General features: G+C 43.4%; 1 protein-coding gene across 6 annotated transcripts in view; it reads left to right on the top strand.

Moving 5' to 3' along the window:
* SIMC1 (SUMO interacting motifs containing 1) overlaps positions 1-22,792 on the top strand; it is a 40,837-nt gene that overhangs the window by 3,759 nt on the left and 14,286 nt on the right. For 3 of the 6 annotated variants that reach the window (XM_053287802.1, XM_053287807.1, XM_053287803.1), the window contains 5 exons: positions 11,352-12,101; positions 13,660-13,901; positions 19,320-19,389; positions 21,408-21,556; positions 21,819-22,007. In XM_053287802.1, the coding sequence (XP_053143777.1) occupies positions 11,352-12,101; positions 13,660-13,901; positions 19,320-19,389; positions 21,408-21,556; positions 21,819-22,007 (1,400 nt within the window). Of the gene's footprint in view, positions 1-8,531; positions 8,820-8,849; positions 9,214-11,351; positions 12,102-13,659; positions 13,902-19,319; positions 19,390-21,407; positions 21,557-21,818; positions 22,008-22,792 lie in introns of those variants that run through there. The other 3 variants (XM_053287804.1, XM_053287806.1, XM_053287805.1) reach the window with 3 other exon arrangements.

Raw genomic sequence — 22,792 nt, 5'->3', positions numbered from 1 at the left:
GTGGAAATTCTGTTATCCAGGTGGCACAAGAAATCTGAATAGCTGAAAGGTAACTTCTTGGCAATTTATTTTAAAAAAAAGATTATTTACACTGAACTGTAGAAGCTCTTATGTCTTGCTCAGTAGCTCTCCAGTGGCACAAGCTAGAAGTGTTTTGTTTATAAACACTTCTTGATGGTGGTTATTAACTTCAGTGGAATCTGGCCTCAGCCCAGTTCCTATCCTTTGCATTCTGTTTTCTTTGAAAAAGCTGTTTAGTGATCTAAACCCCAATGTCCTTCCTTAACAGTCTGGTAATGGAGCAGGGCAGAGCAATTGCCACTTTGAGAGTTGCTGTAGCAAATTAGAAAATGCTACAAGACAAGCTGTCAGGCAGATGGAATTTCCAAGCAAGAGTTAGAGTGAGGGGATCTCTCCATGTCACTGTCCCAGAACAGCAAACAGTTTAATTCTGGACACAGATGTTGCACTTTGCCCTTGTACCTTTATTGAGCACACCTCATAAACCTAGGCCTGTACTGTTGACATTGAGCAAATAACAAAATAAATGAGTGTGTTTGAATAGTTGGCAATGGCATAATTACTGGTTTTGTTTTAATCTCATTAGGCTAATGAAATATGCGTATTATACACTGGTAGTTAATAGGAATAAAAAGTTAGGTGTTCTTATCCAGTAAGAAATCTCCCATGAATGCACAGCTGCTTAAGAAATGAGAGGCACTGAAGATTATAAAAGTTGTATATTAAATTGACATGATTCTTTTATGTTTGGCCACAACTTGAGTCTGTACCTCTCAATCAGAATTCTAAGATGTCACATTTTACTTAGTGAACTCTTCTGATAAGCATAGAGCTGATTCTTGACGAAACAATTTGGGAAGTTGGGAGTCAGGGAGTTTGGGGGAATTGTAAAGACTTCTGCAAATTCCAGGTTGCCAACTTGAAATATGAAGTCAGCATTTTAAAATTTCTCTCCAAGGCAAGTTGGTTTGTTTATACTGGTTGGGGGCTAGATGTCAGGTGGGAAATGCTCCTGCTGAAATGGAATTCTGTTTAATTCTGTGGAATCCTTTAATTCTGATGAAGTTTTCAAATATCTAGAGGTTCCAGCAAGGAGAGTTAAAACTGCAAGTAGCTTGAAGGAGTGACAGTTAGGCATTTTCTCTTTGATTTTTCAAGTCAGTATAGGTAGGGATTGCATTTAGGTTAGAGTGCCTTATTCAAAATAGCATCATAGGGATGTTCACAAACCTGTTCGGAGGCCCTTTTACGGGCTTCCGAACAGGTTCGAACACTGGGAGGTTTGAAGGTTCGGAGATGGTGTGGGGTGTTGGACTTTAAGGGCAGGAGAGGGTGCACTCCCCCCCCACCCACCCACCAGCACTTGGTTTTTGTAAAGGTCTTCGGGGCAGCAGCATACCTCCCTGCCATCATGTCCCTTCTTTGGCCGGAAGTGGCCAGCAGTACCTGGTGCACATGTGCGCGTTGGACGGGCTCGCACGCCAGGTACTTCCAGCCAAAGAGGGAATGGGACAGCAGAGAGGTACGCTGCCTCCCCGAAGGACTTTACAAAAACCAAGCACCAGCTGGGGGAAAGCAGAGGGAGGGGTAGGTGCACCCTCCCCCATCCTTAAAGTCTAACACCCCCACCTTCAAACCACCCCCGCCCAGTTCCATGCACATCCCTAATCATAGTCTGATCCTCCTGAGTTGTGGAAAGTGAGTGTGTTACCTTTCACTGTAACCTTACTCGTAAAGTTCAGTTATGCTTATAAATTAGGTGTTGTACATTGTTCACTGTGGAGGATTTACTTTACCATTTTTGTGTGTTTGTGTATAATATCCCTTAGTCTGCAAAATGTTTTATTTTCTGTTGAGGTGTCTCACCTGAGACTTCTGGCTGTGTATCTCCTCTCCAGCTCCATTCAGGAGTCTTTACTATGGAATATGCCATATCAGACTTCAAGATTTGTATTCTGTCTGTGGTTCAGTGCCTACTAACACAAATAAATCCATAGAAAATACCTACATGATAATATAATCAACAGGAGGGACAGTAAGAGACTTGTTTTGTCTTACTGCTGTTGTTTCAGTGACTCTGGTCTAATATCCAAACTGATACCAGTTTTTATATTGTACATACAGTATAATCCTATACATGTTGAAATTAGTAGATCCTAATTTCACTGGGGCTTGCTCCCTAGTACCTGTGTTTAGACTACAGCCTTGGATTTGTAGTATACTCCACTTCCTGCTCATCTGAACGGCAGCTCTACTTGTGTGCCAAGTACTAACCGATGTAGAGGTGCTGTCCAAATGAACAGTGTCCCCATAGAGGGTCGTGCCGGGATGCGTGGACATCCACAGAAGATGCCACAATGGGTGTGCTCTCAGTTTGTCCCCTTTCTCATTTTGTAGGCCAGTAAGCTATTGTACAAACTGACGTGCTCAAGGCCATCCAGCAAGCCCATACCTTGTGTTTAGGAGGGTTTGAAGTTGTCCCCTGTGCTCTAGTTTAATGTATTATTCACAGGAATGAGAGGTATTCTGAGGAGCTAAGGTAAAGACTTAAAATGGCAGAATCTCCTTTAGCTTCAGGAAGCTGTGTACCATTCCTAAAATGTCCAAGCCGCTGCGGGAGAGTATATGAAGCTGCTTCATGCTGAACCAAGCCACTGGTCCGTTTAGCCCAGCCTATGCTGACAGGCAGCAGCTTCCATCTCCTCTTCCCTGCCATAATGCCTGCAATTTATTTATTTATTTAAAGTGGAATCTTCTGCATGCAAAGCAGAAGCCTTGGCTGCTACCCAGATAAATATTTACTGAATGGATTTAACACTCCTGTATAGAAGCCCAGATAGTGAAACCTTGGTATATTTTGTAGGGATGTGCAAATTGATTCAGGTACAAATTGAGTTGTACCCGAATCTAGCTGATTTTGGGCGATTTGAACATAAGAACAGCCCTGCTGGATCAGGCCCAAGGCCCATCTAGTCCAGCATCCTGTTTCTCACAGTGGCCCACCAGATGCCGCTGGAAGCCACAGGCAGGAGTTGAGGCCATGCCCTCTCTCCTGCTGTTACTCCCCTGCAACTGGTAATCAGAGGCATCCTGCCTCTGAGGCTGTAGGTGGCCCACAGCCCTCCGACTAGTAGCCGTTGATAGACCTCTCCTCCATTAAGTAATCCAAACTCCTCTTAAAGCCATCCAGCTTGTTGGCTATCACCACATCTTGTGGCAGAGAATTCCACAAGTTGATTATGTGTTGTGTGAAAAAGTACTTCTGTTTGTTGGTCCTAGATTTCCTGGCAATCAATTTCATGGGATGACCCCTGGTTCTAGTGTTATGGGAGAGGGAGAAGAATTTCTCTTTATCCACTTTCTCCACACCATGCATGATTTTATAGACCTCTATCATGTCTCCCCACAGTAATCTTTTTTTCTAAACTAAAAAGCCCCAGGTGTTGTAGTCTTGCCTAATAAGAAAGGTGCTCTAGGCCCCTGATCATCTTGGTTGCCCTCTTCTGCACCTTTTCCTATTCTACAATGTCCTTTTTTAGATGTGGTGACCAGAATTGTAAGCAGTACTCCAAGTGTGGCTGCACCATAGTTTTGTATAAGGGCATTATAATATTAGCAGTTTTATTTTCAGTCCCCTTCCTAATGATCCCTAGCATGGAATTGGCCTTTTTCACAGCTGCCGCACATTGAGTCGACACTTTCAACGAGCTGTCCATCACAACCCCAAGATCCCTCTCCTGGGCAGTCACCAACAGCTCAAATCCCATCAACCTATACTTGACATTGGGTTTTTTCATCCCAATGTGCATCACCTTACACTTGCCAACATTGAAGTGCATTTGCCACTTTGTCACCCACTCCCCCAGTTTGGAGACATCCTTTTGGAGCTCCTCAAAATCCTTTTTGGATTTCACTACCCGAAAGAGTTTGGTATCATCTGCGAATTTGGCCACTTCGCTGCTTTCTCCTGCTTCTAGATCATTTATGAATACATTAAAAAGCACCGGTCCCAATACAGATCCCTGGGGGACCCCACCTTACTTCCCTCCATTGTGAAAACTCTCCATTTATACCTACCCTCTGTTTCCTGTCTTTCAACCAGTTAGCAATACACACATGTACTTGTCCCCTTATCCCATGACCACTAAGTTTCCTCAGGAATCTTTGATGAAGAACTTTGTCAAAAGCTTTTTGGAAGTCCAGGTATACTATATCAACTGTATCGCTTTTATCCAGTGTAGTTGTTGACACTCTCAAAGAACTCCAAAAGGTTTGTGAGGCAAGATTTACCTCACAAGCAGGTTCACTCCCAGCAGGGCCTGTTCTTCTATGTGCTTTACAATTTTATCCTTGAGGATGCTTTCCATCAATTTGCCTGGAACAGACGTTAAGCTAATCAGCTGGTTATTTCCCAGGTCGGCCCTGGATCCCTTTTGGAAAATTGGTGTTATATTTGCTACTCTTCAGTCCTCTGGTACAGCGTCCAATTTCAGGGATAATTTATATATTTTAGCAAGGCAGTCAGCAATTTCACATTTGAGTTCTTTGAGGACTCTCAAAGTGGAAATTTGGAGAGAAAACAGATCACCCCTGTGGTCCATTGGCTAGATTCAGATCTAAATCGAATTGCACCTGATTCGATTTGAATCTATTCGAGATTTGGATCCATCCTATTAATTTCCCCAGATTCCCAGCTTTCATTTTTAAAAAAAGCTAAGCTCTAGCTCTTGTAGAATTGGAGTTATGGAGCAAAATGTGTGGTCACTATTTTTCAAGTGTTTGGATCCTTTGGTGTATAATTACTTTCCCTCAATGAATCCCTATGAGGATTCATCACACAGCTTCATTTCTTTTATTCATTTTGACTGTCATTTGGACAGTGGAACATAGGAAGCTGCCATATACTGAGTCAGACCCAGGCTTGGACTGACCCACCGGGCAGTAAGGCAAATGCCCGATATGCCCTTTGCGAGACTCTCACTTTGCGCCCTGCTGCCGTGAGGGAAATCTCGGTAGAGCCAGGCAGGCTGCTGCTGCTTTCTGGCTCTGCAAGAGCCAATCGGGGAGGGGATCCTTGTTCACCCTGCTGCTCTGCTCAGTCAGTCTGCTGAGCTTTGTGTAGGATGGTGGGTGGGGTAGGAGGGAGGCCGCCGCTGGTGGAGGCTCCCTTCCCTTTCCCTTCTTTCTACCTGACTACTTCTACCGGATGTGAGTTCTGTTAGTTCAGCTGCAGGGAGAAGAAGCCATCTCCCGCCCTGCTGCTGCTGAACTAACATAGAACTAGAAGTAGACAGTGTGAAATCAGCCGGGGTCTAGTGGACTGTGGATTGAGTGACTGTAGGTCTCACACAGAGCTGGCAGAGGCTTTCTGCTGAGCTCTGTCTGTGCTGGGTGGGGGTGCCGCCGAAGCTCCCATCCCTTTTGGGCTTCCCTTCCTGCACCCTGCCCTGTCTAGTGCACAGACTCGCTCTTCACCTCACATAAGTGGATATCTCAGGTCAGTCAGAGGAGAGAGGACACTGGGAGCAAGAGCACACACACAGTCTCATTTCAAAGAGCAAGCACCATTTTTTAATCATTCAGATTTCAAAAAGTAAGCTAAAATGGAGGGGGTGTATATAGGGGATGTTTTGTGAAATGGGAAGATCATATCAGGCATAATATCACTCTGTGTGACTGTGACTGAGTGGGGAAGAGTGAGGGGGAAAAGAATAATTTATAAAAGTACGCCAAAAAAAAAAGGAAGCACTGCTTTCCTGCCCTTCAAATGTTTCCTTATATTATTAAGTCCTTGTAAGAAATTGGGATGACCTCATATATACCGTTTTGTTGTCTAGTTTGAAATGACATTAGTGGTTGTATATATATTGGCTTGCTAGTTAGTAGGTAACTTCTCCTTCTGTTTGGCATAAAAGGCATTGAATGGGATGCATTTATTGGCCACCTCCAGCCTCAAGGGCAGGGTGCCTCTGAGTACCAGTTGCAGGGGAATAATGGCAGGAGAGAGGGCACGCCCTCAACTCCTGTCTGTGGCTTCCAGAGGCATCTGGTGGGCCACTGTGCGAAACAGGATGCTGGACTAGATGGGCCTTGGGCCTGATCCAGCTGGACTGTTCTTATGAGTCATGGGGCTAAATGTCAGCATAAATATGAATATGTTGTTGTAAGCACATCATGCATATATGTGTTATGACACTTTTATCCTGTCTTTCCTTTAAGAAGCTCAGTGTGCATGATTCTTTCTTCCTACTTTTATTCTTACTACCGTCCTGTGAGGTGGGTTAGGATAAAAACTTTTGATATAAACTGTTGTTGTGGTTGCTTAATTTGTTAAATGACTGCCAATAAACAGTAAACCTGGCCTAATAATTAACAGCCTATAACTTCATAGCTACCTACAGTGTTTCCCAGATGTTGTTGACTACAGCTCCCAGAATCCCCAGCCAAATGCAACTGCAGCTGAAAATGCTGGGAGTTGTAGTGAACAACATCTGGGGAATCCCTATTAGAGGGAGCAGCGCTTGTAGTGTCACTGAGAGGGAAGAAAAGTGAACTCTGAGAATAGTCAGCACTGATGCTGCCCTACTATGAAATGTCAAAGAGCTTCTGGTTTTCTGGAGCATGAACTAAACCTCATCTATAAATATTGCCTTTTTATAGGACATCCATCGTGTTTTAATTTTTTTTGGCGTTGACAGCAAATGTGAAGGCCTTAAGGGATGGCAGTGTATTGAATGCAAAACATCTAGTACCTGTAGAATCCATGGCAAAAATGCAGTACGTTTTAATTCCTTAGTGCAGTATAATATTCAGTTTAATTTTCAGTATGATTATTTTGAGTTAATTGAGTCGAATTTACAGGCATAGGTAGTGACAATTTTTTAAAGGGTGGAAATAAGGAGCAAGGACTACCTGAGTGTTTTGCCTGCTTAATCATGCATGTATGCACAAACAGTACTATAGATATAGTACTATAGTATAGTATAGTATAGATATAAGTATAGTATATTTAGTAGTATATAGTATTAGTATATAAGTATAGTATAGTATAGTATAGTATAGTATAGTATAGTATAGTATAGATATAAGTACTGTAGTACTTATTTAGTCAGCAGGGATAGATTAGAGTAGCTGAGGTACAAATTGTCCAAATCCTGGCCAGTGTAAGATAAAACCCTGGCCAGCATGAGAATTGCCCTGGGGAGAGGCCAATACCAGGCCTTTCTTTCACACATGAAAAAGTTTTCAATTATCAATCAATAAACAAACAAACCAGTATTGAAGTATTTTATGAATTTCCTAACCTAACACATATATCCAAACTAAAACCTTGCGCCCTCCCCACATATATTCCACCGCCCTCCCAGTGCCCCCCGTCCGGCCCTGGTCAGACCATTGGTCTATCTAGCTCAGTATTGTCTTCACAGATTGGCAGTGGCTTCTTCAGGGTTGCAGGCAGGAATCTCTCTTGCATTTAAAAATTTTATTTGCTTTTACAATAGCTTTACAATCCAACTACATTCATTTATTTGATTAAGTAAATATTGACTTCCCGCTTACCTGTCTGCACGGTTCACATTGACTATACATATAAACCATTGCTATAATAATTCAAAACATAGATACTCCACATTGCTACTCGATTTTACCCAAACCAACCTGCTGTTATTACTATATTTCAAACCCTGCTGAAAGGTCCATATTAGAAAAATAGTTCTTTAAGTAAAGTAAAAATGGTTCCTAATCTTCTTTGAAACATTCCAAATTTTCATCCCTTATTAAGTGCTATAAGTTTTGCCATCTCAGCATATTCCAAAATTTTTATCAACCAGTCTTCTTTTGAGGGCATTTTATTGTCTTTCTGTTTCTGTTCATATGCTGTTCTAGCTGCCGTGGTTGCATACATAAAAAATGTTACATTTCTTTTGGAGAAATCTCCTTGAGTTCTTCCCAGCAGGAAGGATTCTGGCCTCTTAGGAAATGTCATTTAGAAATTTTTCTTCAGCTCATTATATATCGTATCCCAAAAAGCCTTTGCCTTCCTGCATGACCACCACATATGAAAAAAAGTTCCTTCACATTTCCAACATTTGTTTGAAACATTTTTATACATTAATCTTAATTTTTTTCGGTGTCAGATACCACCTATACATCATCTTACAATAATTTTCTTTTAAAGTATAACATGCAGTAAACTTTAAATCAGTTTTCCATAATTTTTCCCAAGCAGCCATATCTATATTATGACCCACATCTTGAGCCCACTTTATCATAGTCATTTTAACCACTTCATCTCTTGTCTCCTCCAAAAGCAACAACGTATACATCTTAGAGACTAATCTTTCATAATTTTCACACAACTCCTTCTCGAATCTCAACATTTGATCCTCAAATCCAACTTTAACAGGCAGGAATCTCTCTCAGCCCTATCTTGGAGATGCCAGGGAGGGAACTTGGAACCTTCTGATGCTCTTCCCAGAGCGGCTCCATCTCCAACTGTCAACTGCCATGTGTCACCTACACACCCACCCACCCGCAAGGCAGTGGGGTACTACTTAGTTTATGTTCTAGGATCTTTTTCAAGTGTTTAGGCTCTTTTGTGTCTAATAACCTTTCCTCATAATGAATCCCTATGAGGATTCATTACACACCAAAGAGTAAATACCTCTAAAATTCCTAAAATATAAATGGAGTACCCAGCAGCTTGTGGGTTATGGGGTAGTTGGAACATGGGATGCCACTAATTCCCCACCCCCAGCTGAAAAGCAGTGGGGTCAAAATGAACAGAAGAAATGAAGGTGTGTAATGAAGACACAAAAAAATCAAAACACTTCAAAACAACCCTAAAAAATAAATTGAGTATCCCAGTGTGTTGTGGGGGGGGGGAATAGTTGACACATGGCAGTTGACAGTTGGCAGTGTCCAGTGATAGTCAAAATGAACAGAAGAAATGAAGGCGTATAAGGAATCCTCATAAGGATTCATTATGAGGAAAAGTTATTAGACACCAAAGAATCTAAACATTTCAATATTCCTAAAAATTAAAATGAGTACCCCACTGCCTTGCAGGTAGGGGGGTGGGGTGTAGTTGGCACATGACAGTTGACAGTTGGCAGTGTCCAGTGACAGTCAAAATGAACAGAAGAAATGAAGCTGTGCAATGAATCCTCATAAAGATTCATTATGAGGAAAGTTATTATACAACAAAGAATCTGAACACTTGAAAAATAATAACCGCACATTTTGCTCCATAATTCCACTTCTACAATGGCTAGAGCTTAGCTTTTTTTCCTTTTCTTTTCATGAAAGCTGGAGATCCGTGTTTGGGTTAGGATATGGTGACGTCGAAGCCCCATTATTTCTTATGGCAGAAATGTTTGAAATCAGTAAAAACTAAAATTCATTAAAAATCAACCAAGTGTCCCACTGCCTTGAAATTTGGGTGGTAGGTGGCACCCATGGGGACCTACCCACCACTCAGATTTGGTGCTTCTAGGACCTTGTTAAGTAGTCCAAATCAATCTGGATCTGTATCGAATCAAAGCAAATACAAATCGAATCTGGGGTGATTTGTGGAGGTAGATTTGGACACAAAACAAATCAGGGGTGATTTGTTTGGGGCACAAATAGAATTCAAAAAATCGATTTGTGCACATCCCTAGTATTTTGCAATGATAGAACTATAAAGCATTTTGAAGAAGTAACTTTTCCTTACAACCTGGCACTGCGAAGTGCAACAAACTTCTTTCCTAGCCAAAAGGAGTTTATTGAGGGAACTGCTGGAGGCAGTTTTCATAGCCGATCTCAATGGTTCCCAGCCTTGGGTTCCCATCTGTCATTTGATTACAGCTCCCATAATCCCCAAACACAATGGCCAGAGGCCAACATCTGGGAGCCCTTGGCCTCTCTAGTCTGAGCATAGTGCTCTGGCACCCGCTCAGATTACTAATTGGCCTCTTTGCCTCTGGGATTCTTCCATGAAGATTGCCCCTGGAAATTGTTGGTTCTAGTAGCAGGTGTATGTTCTGTACTTTCTTTTCCTCGGAATGTTACTTTTGCTCTGTATTGCTTGTATTAAAGAGGACTGTATGTGGAATCTCTTCCTTTGGCTGTCCTGGCCTCTCATAGAACAGATTCAAGTGGGTATGTGGCTGTTTTACTTGCTGGCTTAGTGCCGGCAAGGCCCAGCTTCATACAGCAATGGAAATCGTTTTGCACTCATAGTTGTGACTCGCGTACATGATCAGGCTTAGGGCATATTTGCAGTTAGCATAGAGTGTTTCCCTGTTATTCAACTTTTCCAGAAGGGGATACCCATCTCCTTTCTTTCATTCAAGAGATGTGTGCTCATGATCACAGCTGTTTACTGTAGTAGCATTCCTTCTGTTAAACTATTGAATACAAAATGCACAAATATTGTGCATTTGAAGGGTGAGGCACACATTTCAGGCAAATCAGTAAATGCTGAGGGTTTCTGTAGTGGGAGTGATTCTCTAACTGGGCAGCGAAGCACTTTGATCAGCTGAGGTAACCTGGGATGTTTGGGCTATGTGGCAAGTAGATAAATACAAGAAACAAATTCCAGCAGCTGCAAGATGTAAGAACTGTTGAACGGGGTGGGGAGGGGGGCAGGGTGAATCTTGCCTCGCACAGCAGTGAGGGATCAACTCAGCTGTTGGAAGTAATACTGAAAGAAAACAGCTGCACAGCTAGATCTTTATTTCCAATTTATTGTTTTATTGTTAAATTTATACCCCGCTTTTCATTAAGAAAATCCCACAGCGGCTAATCCCAAGAGCCATCCTAACTCTAAAGCTTTTGCAACATTTCCACAAGATGTTGAGGCTCTAGAGAATTTGCAGAGTGTGTGTGTTCAGTAATTGTGTGGAAACTGTTGAGAATACATTTCTCCCTATACTGTCATATGGTGTTAGGAAAATGCTGGTAGGATAGAGAATTATTAATGCATGAGGTTCCAAATCATGCAGAGGTGCACCTAAGTAATTTTAGAGCCTAGACCTTAGACCTAAAGGCCTTTGGAGCGCGCGCCCCCCCCCCACCAAAAATTAAGAATCATCAGGCTCCAATTAAGAATCATCATGCTCCGCTGGGCGACCATACCACCCAGGACAGACTAAAAGGATTTGTGGGGCCCAGGGGCTGTGGAAGCCCTGGACTTTGGCCCAGAAGTCCAGAGGTTAGAGCGCCTCTGAAATCATGTAGAGTGTTTATATGTCCAAGCTAGGCAGATTGGAGATATTTTGTTCAGATACAGTGTTTCTCTCTGGTGAGTTGTGCAGTGACTGTAAATTTTCTTTCTCTCCTTGCAGGAAGTCATTGATCTGACTGGAGATGACCTGGCTGTGATAACAGCAGCAGGCAATGACTTTGACATAATTGATCTGACGGAGGTTGAAGAAACAATGGTTAGCCCTGTTCATGGTAATGGCTATATTGCTCTGGACCTAAAGCATTCTACTCCAGTCAGCATGCAGCCTGCATGCTCTCCTAAAATGTTCAGCACTGTAGACTCTGGAAACAAATTTGATGTGCCAATTAGCCTGTGGAACACAGAATGTGAACAAGCTTTCCCCAAGGAAGATGCTGTGAAGCAGACCTGCTTTCAAAATGGCTTCTCTCTTGTCCCAAACTATGGGGGGGACTCTGAAAGCAACAGCCTTACCTCTTATAACAGTGACATGAGTTCCTTTGGAAGCCCGCTGCTGGGGTCTGATATCTTCTCTTTGTCCTCTCCCAGCAGCAGTGAACATCAAACGGACTGTGTGGAAGAGGCTCCTAGTTGCTGTCCTCCTGAGAGAGGTCCCAACCCTCAACTCTCTCCATCCCATCAGAGATGCTCCCCAAGTCCCATCTCCTGCTATTCTCCTCTGAACATTGCCCCATCTCTTGCAGAAGCTGAACAGCCTCTGCTTGAAGCACATAACCCAACACCAGGAGTTCAGGAACAAACTGAGTGGGGTGACATCAAAGCCTGGGTGAAAACATTGCAGTATTTCCAGGGTGTGCCTGTACATCACCCCTTTCTTCAAAATGCGGTACAGGAAAGAGATGCCAAACAGGTAATTGGTGAGAGAGGCCAGTTTCCCAAGTGCGATTTTGGGCACCTGGGATCTTGAGAAGCAGATGTGTGCTTCTTTCTTATAGGCTGGGGTGGCTAATGCAGCACTGCCTGCCCCATTCAGCCAGTTATTTTTGGAGCTTTTTGCTCTGTTCCATGAATATAAATACAACTAATTGGAAACACATTACAACATACCTTCCCAGTTACAACACCCATTAACAGTACTGATGGTATCCCATTAGCACTGCTTCTTCATCAAATGCGTCTGTGTTTAAATGTTGAATACATCAACACAACATTGTATGCCAATCCGACTGACTGTGACTATTTCAAGAGACTGGGACAGACCAACATAGTTTGGATTGTGGTGCGGAGCTAGCATGCAGCCAAGGAGATAATAAGGCAGGGGTTTCAAACTCTAATCAGTTGGAGGGCCAAATTCCTCAGCAGGTGCCCAGAGCATTTCACATTTTTTCACCAAAAAATGTTGATTCTGCCTCAATTTGGCACCAAACCATCAATTCCAACCCAATTAGATAATTAAAAGTGGGGGGAGGGGTCAGCAGCTCTGGAAGGTTTATCCTAAATAACCTGTAGCATGAATGTTAACAATTTTATGCAGCTATGCATCTGATCTACTGTGGCTTAGGGACCATGCCTCCAAAACCAGCTATGGAAACACAGATGTGAACTCGCTCCCAAACCCCAGAGTTGGCCTGTTCACTGTATTGAACAGGGCATTGGCTTTCTTGCCCTAAACTTGGTTTAATTTGTGGGAAGTAACTGGTTAGTGCTTCACGCCCCTGCTGTAAAGCTTCATGAGAGCTGCTCTCAGCCTTGAGGCCGCTTCTCCCAAATGTAGCCCGCAAAGAGAGAGTTTCTGTTCTCTCCCTTCCATCAGTTCTTGCCATTATTACATTCTGGTTCTTCTGCTCTTTTGTCTCATGTGGCTGGAGCTTAGCTGTTGACTGGCCTCCTCTAGGAGGCACAAGTAGGGAAGACAATTCCTATCTGAGAGAAATAAGACAACCCAGCAAAACAGTGTGACATGGTTAAGATGGCATGAGCCCCTACTGAGCCAGAGTGGTCAGTTCTTCCTCTCTGTGCAGGCTTGCATTGAAACAGGCCTGTTGACTTAGGCCAATGCTTTCCTGGAGAATGAACGGTCCAGTGAAGGGGCTCACTGGAGACTGAAATATGCAGACTGAAGTATTGCCTGCTGCTTGAGCCAAACCAGAAGCTATGTGGAGGCTCAGATGTGCTGAGCAGGGTGGTGGATCTTGCAGTCCACCACAGATTGACAGGCCTGTGAACTGGGTGGGGGCAGACAGGACTCAGGGTTGCTTGTCAAACTGCAGCAAACATTTGTCTTCCTTTCCCATGAAAGCTGCTGACAGGCCTGAGAAAGGCCTCATTTAAGCAGAAAACTCTTGAAGTGACAGAGCTGAATTTCATTCCTTCAGCTTCAGTGCAAACAAGGTAGAGAACCAAAGGAGCAGGCCAGTTGCTGGCAGCCAGTAATTGTATGCCATTTTGACGTCTCACTATGTACACAGAACAAGCCACTGAAACCCCAGCCTATCCCGAACCGGAGACTCCGCATGGTGTCCAGCACTATCGAGGAGAACTTCTTCCAGGGGACCTTGGATTTCCTTACGGGTTATGTGTCCTGTCGGTACTATCCCCCAATGGAGATCACATCCTGTGTGGTCAGGCAGATTCTGCTGGGCCCAGAGCAACAAGAGGGGCAGCAGGAAATACAGAAGGATGCCTACATGCTGCTGATGAAAATCCAGGCGTAAGTATCCCGTATGCTCTGTTTATATTCCATGCTGACTTTTGTAGAACCATGAATCCTTTCTGAAGAGATGTAAATTAAGACCCTGTTTTCGATTTTGTGTGGAAGTGATTGCATAAAGGGTCAGGGAACGAGCAGTACTTTGAGAAAGAGATTCAACTCATGTAATGGTTCAGTCCTTTTTTAAAAAATCCTGTGGGTCAATTGTTCCAAACACAATAGTTGTACAAACAAATGTATTACTGTGGGAACAAATTCTTACTCAAGTTATCCAGACAGTCTGTGAACATGCATATTGGGGTTCAGTAGTAATAAGAACAGCCCTACAGGATCAGGCCCAAGGCCTATCTAGTCCAGCATCCTGTTTCACACAGTGGCCTACCAGATGCCTCTGAGAAGCCCACAGGCAAGAGGTGAGGGTATGCCCTCTCTCTTGCTGTTGCTCCCCTGCAACTGGTGTTGAGAGGCATCTTGTCTCTGAGGCTGACCTATAGCCACCAAATTAGTAGCCATCGATAGACTTGTCTCCATGAATTTGTCCCTTTTAATGCCATCCAAGTTAGTGGCTATCACCACATCCCATGGCAGAAAATTCCATAGATTAATTATGTGCTGTGCGAAAAAGTACTTCCTTCAGTTGGTCCTAAATTTCCCAGCCTTCAAATTCATGGGGTGATCTCTGGTTTTATTGTAGTGAGAGAAAGAGAAAAATTCCTCTCCTCTGCAGAGAGGAGAGCTGGTCTTGTGGTAGCAAGCATGACTTGTCCCCTTAGCTAAGCAGAGTCTGCCCTGGTTGCCTTTGAATGGGAGACTTGATGTGAGAGATTCCTGCCTGCAACCTTGGAGAAGCCACTGCCAGTCTGAAGACAATACTGAGCTAGATAGACCAAGGTCTGACTCAGTATATGGCTGCTTCCTGTGTTCCTTTGTCTACTGTCTCTACTCCATGCATAGTTTTATAGATCATGTCTCCCCTTAATTGCCTCTTTTCCAAAGAGCAGCAGATGCTGTAGCCTAGCCTCATAAGGAAGGTGCTCCAGGCCCCTGATCATCCTGGTTGCCCTCTTCTGAACCTTCCAGTTCTACAATGTCCTTCTTAAGATATGATGACCAGAACTGCATGCAGTACTCCAAATGTGGCCGAATAAGGGCATGATAATATTGTATGTGTATTTGTTTATTTCAGCCCAAGGCCAGCATATGATAATATTAGCAATTTTATTTTTCAGTCCCCTTCCTAATGATCCCAAGCATGGAATTTGCTTTTTTTCACAGCTGCCACACATTGTAGAACTGGAAAAGGTGCAGAAGAGGGCAACCAAGATGATCAGGGGCCTGGAGCACCTTCCTTATGAGGCAAGGCTATAACACCTGGGGCTTTTTAGTTTAGGGGGGGGAAGGCAACTGCGGGGAGACATGATAAAGGTCTATAAAATCATGCATGGTGTGGAGAAAGTGGATCGAGAGAAATTCTTCTCCCTTTCACATAACACTAGAACCAGGGGTCATCCCATGAAATTGATTGCCGGGAAATCTAGGACCAACGAACATAGGTACTTTTTCACACAACACATAATCAACTTGTAGAATTCTCTACCACAAGATGTGGTATCAGCCAACAACCTAGATGTCTTTAAGGGGGTTTGGATAACTTCATGGAGGAAAGGTCTATCAACTGCTACTAGTAGGAGGGCTATGGTCCACCTCCAGCTTCAAAGGCAGGATGCCTCTGAGTACCAGTTGCAGGGGAGTAACAGCAGGAGAGAGGGCATGCCCTCAACTCCTGCCTGTGGCTTCTAGCGCCATCTGGTGGGCCACTGTGTGAAACAGGATGCTGGACTAGATGGGCCTTGGGCCTGATCCAGCAGGGCTCTTCTTATGTTCTTATTGTGTTGACACTTTCGAGCTGTCCACCAAGACCCCAAGATCTCTCTCTTGGTTATTCACTGACAGTTCAGACCCCATCTGTGTATATGTGAAGTTGGGGTTTTCTGCCCCAATATGCATCACTTGATACTTGCCTACGTTGAACCACATCTGCCATTTTGTCACCCACCCACCCAATTTGGAGAGATCCTTTTGGAGCTCCTCACAATCTGTTTTGGATTTCACTTCCCTAAATAGTTTTTAATGTCATCTGCAAACTTGGCCACTTCGCTGGTCACCCCACCTTCTAGATAATTTGTTAACAAGTTAAAGAACACTGGTCCCAGTATGGATCCCTGGGAGATCTGTATGAAAAATCTCTAATCAAATGCAGTAAGTTCACTGCCCAGTTCATATATAACAGAGGGAGGAGCAACCTTGTGCTGGTGGAACAGACAAGCTTCTGTTTGATTTGAACCTTTTAAAAATAAAAAGGCAGAAGGCTCAGAAAATAACAAGGAATCATTGTGAAATATTCTAACCTTGAGAGCCTTTGGGGGTGCTCCATGTAGAATAATACAGTAAACGAATACTCTGTGGTTAACAAAATACTAGCAGCCTCAATGTGACATGAGTGCAAAGGATGGGAATTTGTTGCTCATTGCTAATATACCCTAGACAATATCCCACGACTACCCATGACACTTGCACAATTACAACTCCATAATTAGCGGGGCAGGATCACACTTTCTCAGGTACCTCCAGCCCTGGGAAATTGCAGCCCTCTGAACTATGTGTAGCCAACGAGTCACTGTGCAGCCGATGGGTTAGAGTGTGTGTGCGTGTGCACAGGCGCACCTAGGTAATTTTGGAGCCTGGACGTAAAGGCCTTTTGCCCCCCCCCCCCCCGCTGCAAGATAAGCATCATCCCCCTACTTACACACACACTCTCCATGACACAGTATTTTAACAAGTGGGTTCTTGAGGGCACAAACAGCAACTAAACTCACAAGAATAAGAATATTAAAAAAGTATATTTATGCAAATATTCATTCAGATAAATATTCCAACATGAAACTTTACATATTCCCATCCCACATATTTCTTTCCCCACTTCCTCCTCTGATTCTAAGGAGTCCAATTTTTAACTGATCCAACAGGGTTTTGAATGAAGGGAGAAAACTGTCCAACTTGAAACTCATCCCTTCTGCATCTGCAGAGCTGATCCAGCTATTCTGCTCTGTCAAATACTTTTGCAGTTTTCCAGTAAGGAAAATAAAATTTATCAATGCCAGGTAATTAAATAATACACATTCACTTAATTACTTGCTTGCACCATGCCAATGAATACACACACACACACACAATGCTCAGCTGCTGATGGATTCCTACAGTTAAGCCAAATTCCTGCTTGCATTATCCCAACACATCAAAAGCAACAGGGAATATTAACAACTAGCAGCCATTTTGAGAACTGTTAACAATAACTTGTGGCTCTGTCTGCTAGCTTGCTTTCTTCAATTGACAGAATGGCCAGACTTCTGTCATGGTTGATCTCAGGTAATTCTTTATTAGTGTCAGTTAACTGAAACTTTGTTCACAGGAAGGCACTAATACGGGTAGCATATTGAAAATGTACAAAGCAATGTCAATATAAGAATACATATCTCTCAAATCACATTAGTTAATAATGTTCAGGAGATTTTACTGGGTCTGTTGCCCCTGGGCAAATAAATTTTATGAATGCTTCAAGTTGAGGAGCTCATCACAGAGAATATTTGTGGAGAGGTTGTTTGGATACATTTGAGAAAACATTTTGCACTTTTGCCAAAGCTCTACGTTGCTCATTTTTTCTAAAGTTGCCATTGTTTGCATCAGAAACTTCTTCTCAATAATCTGCTCAGCACAGAAACGACATTCTAGTTCGCTAGCAATATTATCTAACACTCCGTAGAAGTTGTCAACACTGAACCTATTTATTATATATATTTTTATTATTTTATTTATTACATTTATTATTTTTATTTATTACATTTATCCATCCAAAGGCTCTGGGTGGTGCACAACAAATTAAAAAGACAAAAAAACCCCACCTAAAACACACTACTTAAAACAATATAAAAACCATTTTAAAACAATTCAAAACCATTTAAAATACCCAAACACAATTTATCCTCTTCAGACTAAGTCTGCGCTTCCTCATGTGATTTTTCATCCAAAAGAAACCCCTTTTCTTTTTTCTTGTTTCTTCAAAGTTTTCAGTTGCACTCTCAGCCCTTCTAGCTTTTTCTTTTGTGCCTGTCAGTAACTCTTCACATTTTATTGTTCACCTCATTGCTTACACAGTGTCAATTAGCATTTTAATAATATCACATGCAGTTGTTAAAGTGATTTCTTTGGACTGCAGTTTTACATTCACTTTGTCTATTTCTCTCAAAATCTGGTACTAAAGAAAAGAGAGAACAATGAATATTTTTGACATCTGTTTCTTTAGTGAGATGATGCCTCAGCCTTTGACTCACCATTAATTCTAGTGTCATCATTAATTATTTCAGTCAGTGCATTACATATTTCTGGCAGCTGAGTGAAAACAGCTACAATTGTAACACTTGTAACAGCTACAATTCCTGCTGACCACTTTGTTGAGCTATCTTGCTTCACTGAGATGCTCTTTCATGATATCCCAATGATACCCATATGGTCCAAACGGGGTGTGTGTGTGTGGGTGTGGGTGTGTGTGTTTAGCAATGGATTCTGTAGGAGGGATCTTTACACTTTTTCACTGAGCCAATAAAAATAATGATAAATAATAGATTTGGATTTCTTCAACACTAAGTACAGATGGGTATGTAACAGAGTACTCACTGCTGCCCTATTAGCTCTACATGCAATTGCACAATAGAACAAAGAAAGGGATGAGCTCAAGGCTTAGCAGGAGCATTCCCAAATGGTGATTTTATTTTGCTTAACCACAGAAGGGCAAGTGTGCATTCACATACCATCCAGCTTTCAGTTGAAGTCCCTGCGCAAGCTATCGGGGAGCATTCCATACACGATTCGGGTTTTTCATTGCTTATTGGAGCTTAGCCCAATTTATGTCCAGGCTAAAAAAAATCCACTTTTTGCATTGCTTTTGGGGGCAAATTTGAAATATCCGTAACTCACAGTACTTCACCCCTCTTAATCCTGCTGTCTGGGAAAGTTCCAGGAGCCTAAGTTGTGCTGAAGAGGAAAGCAGTTCTGTACCTTCTGGCCCAATCATCACGTGCCCAGACAAAGGTGAAATTCAAAGGTGAAGAGCTTAACTATTGGGAAGTCTGGCCTCATGTGTTAAGAGTTCCAAGGAGAAAGGCATTTTGCTGACCAGAAAGGCTACAGTTGGCAAATAGTTACTAGGCCTGAACCAAGTACTCTGGATATTAATTTTTTCTTTTCAGACATGATAGCCAAGGAATTGGTTGGATATTGTTCACCACATATTTCAAAACAAGCTTGTGAAGGGAAAACCTGCAAGAACTTGATGGTGTAATAGAAATAATTTTAAATTTTCAGGCTTCATCCAGCAAAGACTGACACAGTAGTCTGGGACTGGCAGCTGCTACATGAGGTCATGGAAGAGCAGGTATGTTGATGACACACCACTGTAAGGGGAGAATGGTTTTGAAGGCCATAATTCTGCTGTCTTTTTGCTTTAGAGCTAAGTGTGGGGCTCCTACACCAATCCTTCTGCTAGCAAACCAGTTTAAACCAAGCCACCATCCTGACAGAGACTGATTTAGATTTACAGCAGAAAATGGGTAAAGCAGGCTGACCAGCTGAACTTTCTAATGGGAAGAGCTAGAAGGCTCTTTATTTGTGCTCTCTCTGACTCAGAGTCACCACTTGGTTCTCAATAGATCCAACGTGCTGGGCTTCTGCTCTGCTTGATTTGTAAAATAGTAGGGATGTGCACGAAGATCTTTGGCGCCCGTGGGGGTAGTACTTTAAGGGTGGGGGAGGGTGTACTCACCCCTCCCGCCGCATTTCCCCCGCCAGCACTCTGTTATTTTTAAGCCCCTCGGAACGCTGACGCCCTGTTCCCCCCCATCGGCCGGAAGTGGCCGGAAGTAGCGAGCGCGCATGCAGCTGTTGCGGGGGCACGCTCACGCATGACAGGCAAACGCGCGCTCACTACTTCCAGCCACTTCTGGCCGATGGGGGGAACGGGGCAGCAGGGAGGAACACTGCCACCCCAAGGGGCTTAAAAATAACAGAGCGCCGGCGGGGGAAATGCGGCGGGAGGGGTGAGTACACCCTCCCCCACCCTTAAAGTACTACCGGCGCCGCAACGCTGAAACCACCCCCTACCCCAGCGCTGAAATGTTTCAGAGGCCTTCATAATGGCCTCCAAAACGTTTCGGGCATATGCCTATAAAATTGTGAGAGAAGAATCTCCACCATTCTTGATGCTGGGAGACCAAGCCTGTAGGTATGATTCACATCAGTGTCCTGCTTCCCATACGCTCTGCCAGCACAGGCATATCTAGGAGCTGGGTACTGTGCGGCCTACAAGTTGATAGCCTACCATTGATAGTACCTCTTCCCAGGTGGCAGGTTTTCCGACTGTTTGGATGACTGGCATAGTCACCTCACTGAGAACAGGGCAGCACTGGCATTGGTTGCACAATCTGTGGGCCATGTGGAATCTTGCTTCCTGGTCTTGCTGGGATCTTTGCTGCTGTGAGAGTTGGAGGCGGACAGGGGTCATCTCATGCAGTAGAGCATTTCTATGGGTCTTGCCCTACCACTTGAAAACCTTTTATTTATTTTTGATAGCTTTGTTCTGGCTGCTTGCACAAAACTGCCATGGACTGCAGTCAACTCTTGTTACAGAATGAGACCACTTTCTGGCTGTTTGTGTGTTGATCAAAGATCATTAAGGCCAGCTTGGTCACTGACTCTTTTACGTCTTTGGGCAAATGCCATTATGCCTAATGACTCCCCAATAAATAATCTAGATACAGCAATATATATAGATGGGGCTATTTCAGCATAGCTATGGTCAGGTTTGTTTTGTATTCCACAATTCCATGCAAGTGCAGAATTCAGCATGCTGAATATTTCTGATTTCACTCTAAAGGGAGAAAAAACAAGCTGCTTGTGTTTGTTATTGTCAAGATGGCTTAAAATGTGAAGGCTGTGTCTGGGGGAAATCTCAAAAGCCAATATGGCATCAACTAAGATTTCCATGGTGTCAAATTTGATGGCCAGCATAGCTCCTTCTGCCTGCCCTCTCAATGACAAGCATGGCATATTATGCAAATTTGCATAATATAATATAATAGGTTACAGAATTTGAGTTACTTTGGCTCCAGAATTGGAGAGGGTGAATATTTAAGCACAAAAGAAAAACTGCCATGGCTACCATGTGTAATTGCTGAACTGGTTCCCTATTCATTCTGGGCAAGTGACTCTCACAGGGTAAGGTTTCACTACCTCTCTCACCTTACACACATGTGATTGTCACCTGCAATTTTCATGCTGCCTCGCATCAGTTGGGTTCTGCTTCTGTTGCTTGTATTGGCTGCTCACCAAGTGAAATCCTTTGTACAGAAGGACCACGCACAGTCAGTCATGATTTTTTTTTCTTGGCTCCCTCAGGTAGAAAGGTTTCCTGGACGACTCCTGTTCTTGCAGTATGTGATCCAGACTTTGGAGGACGACTTCCAGAGGACGGTCCGACTAGGCATTTTGCCCAGATCTATTGCCAAGGCTGTGCTTTCCTGTGACCAGTGCTTCAGTAATGTAAAGTAATTAGCACATTATCTCAAATCTTACCTCTGTGGGACAGCCAAGGCCTTGAAACTTAACCTTTTCAAGTGTTCTCTCCCACATGTGCCCAGTTGTATCCCAGGCAACAACACAGCCCTTGATATACTGTGGCATGTGAAGGAGGAGTCAGCTGAAATTATTATAAATACTTTAGTCTCTAAGACTACATATCAAGCTTGAGCATCTGGGGATGGCAAGAGGAGGCACCTCCCCTTACTAATCCTCCTTTTTCTGTCTCAGGGAAGTAACTGAATGGCTAGTAGCTGCCATCACTGCTGGAAAGCTTTCACAGCACAGAAGACCTCTGCAGAAAGCAAGAAGTCCTTTGTTAGAAACCTCCACGGACAAGAGCAGCACCTCTGTACCAAAGCTGCACTTAGACCAAACTGCAGACACAGATGATGCCGCTCTGGGATTGCAGTCTCAAAAGTAAGCAAAAGGAATCCACATGTTTGGCTCTCTGAGGTTTCTGTTGCTGCTTGTCTCCCTCTCCAGGAGACTAGGTTAGTGCACAAGGAAAATGCTGGCTCCCCTCTAAGTTGGGTGCATTTGGTTCTGGGTATGCCTGATGGATATTCTTCAGATTTGACTGTGATGAGTCTGGCAAGCCTCTGCCCTGCTTTGTGAAAGCCAACAGAAAGAAATTGGTATTCGCTGGCAAAGGAATGAGTGCAAGTCCAATGTTCACCCAGTAAAGTGCTGCTGAAATTGCCTACACGGATGGAGCTCCGTTAAGTGCTGTGAATGCATACATCTGCTCCACATCCACCAAATGGATCACTGAGTGCCAGTGTCGAACCTCCTTTGAGGTCAGCAGCATTAGTATATACCATATGATCTGACAGATCTGGGAAGTGGATTTCCACAGCTGTGCAGAGTCCCAACCACATGGAAGCAATCTTGATTGCAGCCTCACAATTAGGCAGCTGTTTGGAACAGGGCTATGTCACATTCATTGACTCTCCATGTGCATATGAGTTCCAGTCAGCTGCAGGTTCAGATTAAAGGTAAAATGTTCCATTGAGTCAGTGTTGACTCCTGGCAACCACGGAGCCCTGTAGTTGTCTTTGGTAGAATACAGGAGGGGTTTACCATTGCCATCTCCTGCGCAGTATGAGATGATGCCTTTCAGCATCTTCCTATATTGCTGCTGCCCAATATAGGTGTTTCCCATAGTCTGGGAAACACCAGCGGGGATTTGAACTGGCAGCTTC

Source organism: Hemicordylus capensis, chromosome 2 (assembly GCF_027244095.1).
Source record: "Hemicordylus capensis ecotype Gifberg chromosome 2, rHemCap1.1.pri, whole genome shotgun sequence".
Classification (NCBI taxonomy): Eukaryota; Metazoa; Chordata; class Lepidosauria; order Squamata; family Cordylidae; genus Hemicordylus; species Hemicordylus capensis.
This window is presented reverse-complemented; position numbering and strand designations above follow the sequence as displayed.